This window comes from Arachis hypogaea, chromosome 12, assembly GCF_003086295.3.
Source record: "Arachis hypogaea cultivar Tifrunner chromosome 12, arahy.Tifrunner.gnm2.J5K5, whole genome shotgun sequence".
Lineage (NCBI taxonomy): Eukaryota > Viridiplantae > Streptophyta > Magnoliopsida > Fabales > Fabaceae > Arachis > Arachis hypogaea.
Window position 1 is genome coordinate 87,374,783 of NC_092047.1, and position 10,970 is coordinate 87,385,752.

The window sequence follows — 10,970 nt, forward strand, 5'->3', positions numbered from 1 at the left end:
ATCGGTTTAGTTAATAATTATATTATTTAAAGTTTATTTTATAATTTTAAAATCAAAATTTTAAATTTTGAATAATTTTATTTTTAGATATGTATTTAAATTATAATATATTAATAATTAAATATATTAAATATGAAACAGAAATTTAAAATTTAAATTTTAAATTTCAGTTTTATTTAGTTTGTATTTTGAATGTGTATTTAATTTTAAAAAGACAATAAATTTATTCATAATTTTTAGATGTGTTTATTTTAATTTTTTTTTTAATTTTTATAATAAAAGGCTGAATAATGTACCATTTTTAAAGAATACCTAGTTGAATTGATATTTTTTACCTCTATTTTATCCTGCATTTGTCTTTTTACTTCTTTGTATAAATGTATCTTTGTTTGAACCGTTTCATTTTGGTAACTTTCAAATAATTATTTTATATATTATTGAAATTTTCTACCTTTTTTTATGTATGCTTATAACTTATCATTTTTTTTGCATTTAGATGTATTTGTTATTATTTTGTGGTATCTAAATTGTTTTCGTATTTATTTCAATACTGATATATTTTTTATATGTGTCTTCTATTTAATTCAATAGTTTTTTATAAAACGTTATAATCGATTTCCGATTGACATATCATTTTTTATTATTTGTTGGTTTATCTATTTTTTTTTTGTTTCTTTTCTTTAATGGTAATATATATATTATCATGTATAAAGAATATATATTATCGAAGTCTGTCTTCTGTTTTTTATACGCTAATTTTTTTTATCCATTTTATTTGTTTTCAAATGTTATTTCTTTATTTTTGAAAGCCGTATTTTTTTGTCATAGTAAAAGTCTTTTTTTTTTAAATACTATAGTTATCCTGTTTAAAAAGTTTCTCATGGATATTATATATTCTTTTGTTGATTTTTATCATTTTTCTTTATCATTTTTTTAATTTTTATTTTTTACCTTTCTATACTACCCATTTTTCGATCAAATAATTATTTCCTTTATCTTAATTTCCAATCTCTCAGATTTTTGTTTTTGTTGATCTGAAATTAAATTACCAATTGTTTTATTGTCAACCTTTTAAATTGATACTTTGTTATTTGTGGTTATATGCAAAGTTCCTGCAGTCTAATCCCATAGTCCTTAGCTGTATACCGTTGGCAGAATGCATAGCTACAAGTTCCCCCAAGACATAAAAGACATGTTGCACCAATCAAAACCTCAATGTGCAATTAGAACAAAGTTGTAGAAGTAATTGACATTGTTGTTCCAGTACCATATCTGACATGTCTTTGCTTATGTTTGCCAAAATCAGTGTCTAATGCCTTGTTCACAAAGCTTATATTGACAATTAAATGTTCTTCGTTATAATATTTCAGCCAATTAGGAAGGGTTTCTAACTCCATGTTCCCCTGTGCATTATTCAACTTGATGATTTTATTTTATGCCTTGGGGTACTTAGAATTAGCATGCAAACTTTTATTGCAAAACTCTTGTAATTTCTTACGAAATAGTCAAATTAGTCCCTAAAAGATAAGGTATTTTTTAAATTCGTCCTGAAAGATTTTTTTAATCAAATTGATCCCTAAAAGATAATGTCTTTCCTGGAAGGCTCTCCATTTTGTTTGAGTTTGTCCAATGGTGAATCATGCTGGATGCATTCCAGCCACTTATTTACAAAGACAAGCTGTTTTCCTCTTACTGCATTGTTCTTTCTGTTTTATCCGTCAAAGAGGAGTAAATGCAGGCCACTGCAATTGTCCAACTTCATGCTCGTGTTTTAAAGAAAATCAAGATTCAGAGATAGATTCATTCTATAAAAGAAAAGGATCACTAGCACTTTACAAGTGGGTTCAAGCACATCTTCCTACTGAGATCTCTATCAACCATGAACTTTAAAACAACTTTCAGTGATGGCCATTGAGTCCTTATTTGCTACATCATATTGGATAAAGCTAGACTGTATAAGACTTGATAGTGATAAGTTTGGAATTGGTAGTTCAATTACAAGTTTTCAAATGAGAATTTCTTGTAACGAGTTTAACTTTTGGCCTCTATATGGTGTAAAGTAGATAAAGCTTTTTGTATAAGTTTCCTTCCTTCTCTCTCTAACGTCGAGGATGGTACTAAGAAGAAAAAAAAAAAGTCGGAGACAATTTTGATTTTGACCAAAGACGTGATGGTGGAGGTAATGGTGATGATGATGATGATGATGATGATAGAGTGGCTAGTGAGTGAAAGAGGGTGTTTTATGAGGGCAAAATCATAATGCAATTAATATTTCACATAAAAAGATAATTTTAAAATGACTTCTAACGTTAAGGATGATATTAATAAGAAAAAAAAAAGTTAAAGATGATTTTAATTTTAACCAAAGACATTACGGACGAAAAAAATATTTAACCCTAAAATGCAACTGAAAAATAAAATCGCAACCATTTCAAGCAAAGTATAAATCTGACCAAAATAATAATGGTACCAAGAAAACATTTAGGCTGCCTTTGTTTTTGTGGACAGGACAGAACATGATACTAAGACAGACAATAGAACAGAAACACTAAAAATTATTCTTTGTGTATTGTGTTTAGATATAATATACAAGATACTAATGTCCTATATTATATATGGATGGACATGAACAAAACTAAAATATTATGTAACATGACTAAAATAGCCATGTGATCCCAAATTTTCTGCCTAAGTACAAACTAATTTAGCTCAAAAGTATGCGCTAACATAAAAAAAAATTCTGCACTAACATAAACGAAATTCTGCATCAAATTTTCTGCACTAATTTGCATAAAAAGTTATGCACTAATTAAACATAACACAAATAGAATTTACAATTTTTTCAACATATTAAAATCCAAAACAATTCACAGTATCATTGTAAAAATTTAAGATTCTATCAAAGGAAAGAACGTATGTCTTCTTATATAATTTTCAAATTGACAAATCATAAAACAATAAAAACGAAAAAAAAATGAGGACAAAGAGAAACAAAATTCTGTTTAATAGAAAAATAAAAATAAAAAGCAATAAGAGGAAAGGCAGAGTAATACCTAGTTATTGATTGAGAAAGAGAATAAAGAGAGACCAAGAGACATAGACAGAGAGCAAAAGGAAGACATTACTTGGAAAGAAGTGAAAGAAGAGGAAGAAGAGAACAAAGAAAGAGAGATCAAGAAAAGAGTACCGAAAAAAAAAGAGAGAAAGAAGAAGAACACAGATAGAGAAAGAACCGGGAGAAGAGAGTATCTCTTTGAAAACAACGATGCAAAGAAGTTCAAATTAAGGTTTTCTCGAAAGAAAATAAAGAAGGTAATAGTGGAATAATAAGAAATATCTATGAACAAAAAGAAAAATAATTTTCATTAAAAAATCCGTGTCCATCTTCCCAAATCTCGTGTCGCCATTGTCCTTCATTTAAAAGTTGACACAAAAATGAAAAAACTAACCTGAAAATAGTGTGTCCATTGTCCATGTTTCTCTGTCCAAACACCTTTTAGATATTTAATGTCCATGTCTCTGTGTCCTGTCTACAAAAACAAACACTGCCGTAATGCCAAAAAATAATTCGAGATAAACGGGTTATTGACAAAAAGTCCAACACTGCAACTATCCAGTCCAATAAAAATTTGATAGATGTGTATGGAGTATGGTGGATTAGAATCTAATTTCTTGTAAAAATCCTGTCTTTATCAAACAAGAAAGAGCACATAACATCCACTTAGTGGAGGGTTTGAGAGGACAACACAATCTATGACAAATTACAGGCAAGCATATGAAAATGCTCATACAATGGTTGAGCATTTCTTGGTTTAGTTGCCATCACCAACTTGCATCTCATCCCCTTCATCAGAAACAGTGGTTTTTTCTGGTGTGCTATCATCATGTGAATTTTCACCATCCATAGCTAAATCTTTCTCCACCACATTTCCTACTGTAGCACCCTCGTCTAATGCTGTCTTACCATTATCAATGTGACCATCAGTGATGGTACCTTCCACTTTTCCGACGTCAACCTTGGCAACAAGTGTAGCATCTGGCAGTTTTGCATTAGGGTCATCTGTTTGCTTTATATCATCAGAATCCACATCCACATCATTTTTCTGGCTAGCGGTGGTCTGGTCTTGCACAGAGCCCGCTTCACTTTCATCACGAGACAGATCAGTTGCTATAGCAGTTTCATTTTCTTCAGCGAGAGGCGCAGCTTTAAAATTCTTTGAATCCTGCGCACCAGTTTTGTCAGCAACAGTCTCTGTTGACTCATGAGCACGGTTGTTTGCTTCGATTTCTTCTTGCTTTTGTGCTTGTACCCTGTACTGTTCCATGACATTTTGTATCCTTTCCACTTCTTCCATAAGATTCCCATACTTGTATTGCAAAGTTCTCTCAAGTTCCTTTTGCTTCTGTACTTCCTCCCATAGATTGTTTATCCTGTGGGATGCTGCTAACTTCTCCTGCTTTTGCAAAGCTTCAAAGCATTCTAATTCAGTTGCAGCTATGTCCATTTGCTTGAAAGTGGCCTCAATTTGTGGCCAAAGACTGTTTTTGGCTCTCATCTGAAAAATGCAATAGCTGAAGTATATTATTCAACATTGTGTACAGGCACAAAGGACTCTTTACAGACAGCAAAATCAAACAAAAGGAATTTTCTTTTCCATGTGTCCTTATCAATTTTGATTCATGAAGGTCACTGCTTCCAACTATTTTCAGTTACAATTTTCAATTTTAAGTAACAAAATTTGTGTCAATAGATGCATAGAACATAATAGAAATGCAGAAGAAATACCTCTAGGATGTGTTCTACACCAATGGGGTGCAAATATCCTTACTCCAACGAATGTATTAATACTGGCTTTATAACATTAAATTGGTGAGTATTCAAGGGACTCAACCTCTGTCCTAGCATGAATTCTATGTCCAAATTGTTTGATATAGTCCCATCACTACTCCACCTACCCTTGTATACCTCTCACCTCTCGCATAACAGAATGCATTCCAGACTGCAGAACCCACCCTAGCCAACAATTCACTCAATCACTCCATACTCTATTTAACAATTGATTAGGTGAGTAGGTTCCTATCAGTTTATCTCTAAGGCAAAAATAGCATTGTTCAATTACAAAACTAACTCAACCAAGGTGATTCTAAGTACAAAGCCATGTTTTAAGCAATAAAACATAATCAGAACTGACTGAGTTAAAGGCATTTGGCATGGAGAATGTTAGTAACATACCTCATAGCCTTGAGTGAGGAGTATTGCCTTCTTCTCAAGCTTTACAACTTTCTCCTTGCCATCGTCCAACTTTTTCCTCACATTCTCAAACTCATTCTGCAAAGCTGCCAGCTTTTCCATGTTTCCAGCAACACTTGAGAGACCATAGGCATGACGGGTTGGAAAGAACATGAGATCATTCAGGCTAGTCCTGTGTGCTTCAATGAATTCCTCAAGGGGTTCACTTTCATGTCCCAGTGCTACCCGAAGATAATGGGCCTCATCCTTTATCAACTTATCAGCCTAACCAAAAAATAAAAAAATAAAAAAACAATACAAAATAAGTATCCTTAACCCGCTTACAAGAGAAAGTTTGGATGACAACATAATAAATTATAATAAGCAAGGTAATTAGCCAGCTAACTCAAAACTCAGAGGTTTGTTATATTTTAGGGCCATTTATGATATGGACAAAAAGACATACATTGCAATATAGTCAACATTAACATTCCACTTTTTTTCTCTTTCTCTTTTTATTATATTTGTGAGAGGGGGGTGGTAGAACTTGACAATCAAACAAGGAAGTGTCCTTGAGAAACATTACCAGCAAACACAACCCAACATAATTAATTAATTGCAGGATTATAACGGAAAAGTGAGACTGTCAGATCAACTAGCACAGCATCAAGTCATAATTCATAAAGAGAAAATATGTGTTGATGTCACAATACATGACCTAAAAGGAACCCTAAAAAGAGTTGCAGGACTATTTTTATAACATTCACTGAAATAACAAAAATAAACAAAAACCTATACATCAGATTAAACGCATACCTAAAAAGAGTATATTAATAAAGGACAGATATAGAATAGGTGTCTAACAAAATCTCCTCAGTGGGAAGAAAACCACCAAAAATCATTTGGGAAGTGATATCTGAGTATTAAATGTCTAGGATAGGTATAGACAGTGTAGTCAAGCAATGTTGTCAATATAGATTCTACCCAAGATTGAGATTAGAAATATATGTACAACGTGATGGTAACATGGATCACAAGATCCTGCCTAAACTGAACACATTTAAACAAATAGTTACACGTAAAATGGCGTAAACAAGCAAAATAGACATACAATCACATTTAACAAAATTAAACTTTGATTTGACATGTATGAAGAAATAATATGAAATAATCAGCATTAACATAATAACAAATCAATATAAAAGGCATTAATTCTAATGACCCATGAAATTAGGATGTTAAAAAGAAAAATACCTATCTATTGGTATGCTTTATAATCACAGTCACAAAGAAACCCAAAAGGGCAAAAAAATAGAAGGAAAACAAGTCACAGTAAATAATCAGAGTTAAACGAGAAATTGGGAGAGGAGCAAAGAACTCAAAGGATGGATGTGTTTTGTTTTAGTGTACAAAAAACTGGGCTCCTGAACAGATAGACGGTGGCAGGCCCAGCATGTTTAGGTAGCATAATTCCTAATATCTTGCATGTTTGCCAATCAATCATAAAGCCTAATCACCAAACTGAGTACCCTTGTCTGTTTTAGCATTGCCCAATGGCTAGTTTCTTATGGAATAATTTATTTAGCATCTTTGATAAATGTTAGGTGTGCCTGGCAACTCTAGATATATTTTTATTGACTAGATTTGTTGGTTTGGTAATAGAAAAGAAGCAAAAATTAAGTGGACCAGTGCAATTTTTTCACGACCATCTGGACTCTGATTGGAGCGTAATGTACGCACCTTTAGTGACAGATTCTCTGATAAACATATCTTATGGGATAAGGTTAGACGCTTAGCATCTTGGTGTAAAGCTCAAGATCTTTTTAGACGTTTTTCCCTCTCATACATGTTGAGAGATTGGGGAGCTTTACGTTTTTGATAGGCCTTTGTTTGTGTTTTGCTTTTGTATATGGGAACCCTGTTCCCCTCCCCGCTTTTTTGTATTTCTTTTTCCTAATCATAATTGAAAGATTTCAATTTCGACAACCACATTATGAACAATGATATCTTACCCAGTAAAATAATAAATGGAGGACAGATGCATACAATTTGAGGTCATAACACAACTACAATCATTATATAATAAACATGGAATTACAAGTAACATTTAACTAATTCCTATTAGAAAAACAGGAAAATCGTTTATAAAACAGAAAACATAAAAGACATTATGACATAGTAATGGTTACCTGCAAATCACAAATACAAATCACACCAACGAGCAAAGCACAATCACATTAACACAGGCCACAGAAAATCAGAGCCTACCCACTTTCAGGATGCACTACACAAGCACCTACAACTTAGATATGGAGAGCAACTGACACAAGCATCTCAGGTGCAACGCCACTGCACTTATGTGGATCAAACAACACCCCATCAACCATCCCTAAACCACAAAAGAAAAAAAAAATCCTAATCCAATTCAGCCACTAGAAGCAGTGGCTTAACTGGCACATTGCAGTTGTGTGATCCAACTGCTCCTAAGCAAACAAATCAACCCTAGTCCCTAGCACAATCTCATTAAATAGAAAGGGTGGCTCAGTGTCAGGATCTACAAACTACAAACCTAGCAGAATTTTAGAATTGTTCAATCTTATACGTTAGTACACAACCTTAACAATGATTAGACTTATAGTCTTCAGGTTAGTGCAAAACAAGAGGTGTATCCTCCACAACAGAAAGCAGCATTTCAGCGAAGGGCGAGAATTGATTATGCTACTTACTATCTATCAGCGCGAAAGCCACGAACATGTGATGTCATCACAAAAGAAGCTAAGGGAAGAAACTAAGAAATAGATTAGTAAATACATACATCTTTCATCTCCTCTTCATGAAATTCTTCTATAACAGGAACAACAGGCTCATTTACCACACGCTTAGCTCCTTTCTTTTTCTCCTTATTTACTTTCTCGTCAAGCGGATACTTAGCATTGTCATGCTCCAGCAAAGCAAGAAGCTCCCTTCTTATCATCTCATCAGCTTGCTCAATTGAGGTTGGTGGAACAAAGGAACTCTTGTCATCAGCTCTAACCAAAGAATTTCTTATAAGCTCCAATGATGCAGCTGGAGGCCGAGGAAGCTCCCTTTGAAGGACTTTTGATCGTTTCCTAAGTAATGCCTGTTGCCTTGCCTCTTCTTCTGCCTTTTCTCTAGCTATTCTATCTGACATATCCTCTTCAATCTTCTCCTCAGGTTCTTCAGCATCTTCTGGAATGGGCTGCATGACAATCTGGTACTCATTTTTGGGCTGTGGAAGGCTTCCTAAACCAGAGCACAGACTTCGTCTTATTTCAGCTCTTTGTAGCTCAAGTTTAGCACGCTCATGCATATCCAAATCCTCATTAATACGAAGCTCATCCCTGAGAGGAGTTCCCTTCGGTGTCATGCTAGCGTAACCATCTCTTGCAGGTGTCATGCCAATTCTGGGAGTGAGACCTGCAACTCCAGGGGTTGCAGAGGGAGTCAACATTGGATTTGGGGTCTGAACCTCTTTTCTCTTAGGAGTGACCCCAGTAAAATCCGAAGGATGCAACTCCGGGTTTTCTCCCCCTAATAATGGTGTCTGGGACTCCCTCAACCTCGCCAGGTTTTCAGCTTCCATCATGACAGCATCTCCCTTACTAGCCGGTGTTCGCTGAGGGGTTCGTAAAGGAGTCATTCCCCGGCCAGGTGTTTGTGCATAATTTGCTAGAAGAGCACGTGTTGCAGCACTACCTTCTCCAAATTCGTCACTCCCAGCTAGGTCATTGGCATAACCCATCCTTGCAATTTCATCCAGTTCCTGGTCAGAAATCTGGGGTGGCGGAAGCATCAGTTTGGTTTGTTTCCTTACTGTTTCCGGATCATTCAACTTATTGGCGTGTAGTATAGCAGATGGGGCATCTTGCCTCTGTGCAATTTTATTTTTTGCAATGTCTTGCTTTCTTAACTGTGTCTCAACATCAATCCTTCTTTTACCCTCAAGTTCTTCTATTGTAGTTGGGAAATGGGGCTGTTCCACGGGTCTGTCTTCATCAGCAATGTCATAAAAACCAGGAGGAGGCCTTTTCTCAAAAGGGATTTCTGCATTATAATCAATGCCTTTCCTTTTTCTCCTTCGCTGCCTGACATCAATTCCCGCAGCCTTCAGTTCTCTCTTCTTCTGTAAAGAAGCAAGTCTTCTGGCTTCCTCAAGCTGTTTCTCCCTCGCTTTCCTTTTCGCCTTCTTTCCTTTTGTGTTGGCTAACCGGGCTCGTGCTTCGGAAAGCATCTCCTTTTCATCTTCGTCCATATCAACTGGATCTGGGCGTGCAGGTTTTGACTCTGGATTTGGATCAATCTCCCCAGGACGCAACTTCCGAGGATCATCGCCAGGTTCATAGTTCTCATCCTTTACACAGGCTGCGTCAAGGAGCTTCTCGTAGCGCTCAAGACACTGAGAAGGAGTACGTCCTACAATAGGAGCAATCGTTCTCCACTGGGTGGGCATAAGCTTAGCAAGATGAAGCAGCTTCTCATCCTCTTCTCTAGTCCACTCAGTCTGCACACAAAAAACAGCATTATAATAGAAGACTGATTGTAGAAAAACACTTGTCGACACAAAAAATGCAGTTAAAGGGTTCAAATGCAGGCGCATCCAGACACATTAAAAAGCAAGCCATAACTATAATTAATTACTTATTAATTAAATAATGGCATTAGGGCAGCCTTACAATTACTTACATGAAACATTAACTGAGTAAAATCTAATAATCAGCTTTATCAAGGAGCATTACTGGCAGCACAACCATCCATTCTCACAAGAGTCATGTCAAAAAGCATAACCTTTCAATCAAACTGAAAACATCGAAACTTTTTTTGTCCTTCATATTCAAAAACCCTATTATACATAAACTTGATGCACAACCAAAAAACAAAGGTAAATAACATACAAAAGACAGCAAAAAAAATAAATAAATAAATAAATAGATAATAGATATTAGGTGGGTAGGATTACCTTCTTGATGGAAGGATCGAGCCATTCGTACCAGCGAGCCTTGCATTGCTTAGCGGATTTACGAACCAAAAGGGAAGAGATTCGAGCCCATTGGTTCTTGCCATATTTCATAACAGCTGCTTTCAGGATCTCATCTTCGGTGTTCTTCCAAACACCGCCCTTTATCATAATCCTCATCTTGCCACCACTTTCTCTTTATCAACCTTCGCTTCTTCAAATTGTAGGGTTTTGCTTCCCCAACTCCAACCACAAAACAAAAAACGACGAAACAACCAGAACAGAAGATATTATTTACTTTTTATGTTTCACTGTTAAGTGTTAACGCTTACAAGATGTTATTGTTGAAGACGCAAAACCTTCCTAGGTGCTGCTGACTCCTGCTAGTCTGCTACTCTACTCTCGTATCGTCAGCCAAAAGAACCGTCGTTCTGTTTTGTCAGGAAAAAATACTCAGCTTCTATTGGGCCTCTTATTATGTCCCTCTAGACTCAAATTTAAAACCAGATCCAAGCATTTTTTTTTTTTCCAAAAGAAGGAAATCTAGTGTGAGTTTTTTTTATTAAGAAATTAATACTAAAAGAAAAAAATATAATATTTGAATAAAAAAAATTATAATATAAATTCTGGGATAAAGTCATTTTTGTCACTAAATATTTTTTTAATTTAATTCAATTTTATATTAACATTTTTAATATGTTTCAATTTTATTCCTTCTCTTAATTTTTTGACTGTCAACAAGTGATTATTTATTTTTCAAATTTA

The 10,970-nt window shown here is 34.7% G+C and overlaps 1 protein-coding gene across 2 annotated transcripts; it reads right to left on the minus strand.

Moving 5' to 3' along the window:
- Positions 1–3,610: 3,610 nt before the first annotated feature.
- LOC112727645 (cell division cycle 5-like protein) lies at positions 3,611–10,756 on the minus strand. 2 transcript variants are annotated; one of them, XM_025777501.3, is made up of 4 exons: positions 9,935–10,756; positions 8,046–9,752; positions 5,234–5,515; positions 3,611–4,556 (listed from the first exon to the last, which is right to left on the minus strand). In XM_025777501.3, the coding sequence occupies exons 1-4, from the start codon at positions 9,941–9,943 to the stop codon at positions 3,813–3,815; spliced, it is 2,742 nt and encodes a 913-aa protein (XP_025633286.1). In that variant the 5' UTR covers positions 9,944–10,756; the 3' UTR covers positions 3,611–3,812. The 2 variants fall into 2 exon arrangements, with proteins under 2 accessions (XP_025633286.1, XP_025633285.1); XM_025777500.3 differs by having other exon boundaries at positions 10,209–10,755.
- Positions 10,757–10,970: the final 214 nt, after the last annotated feature.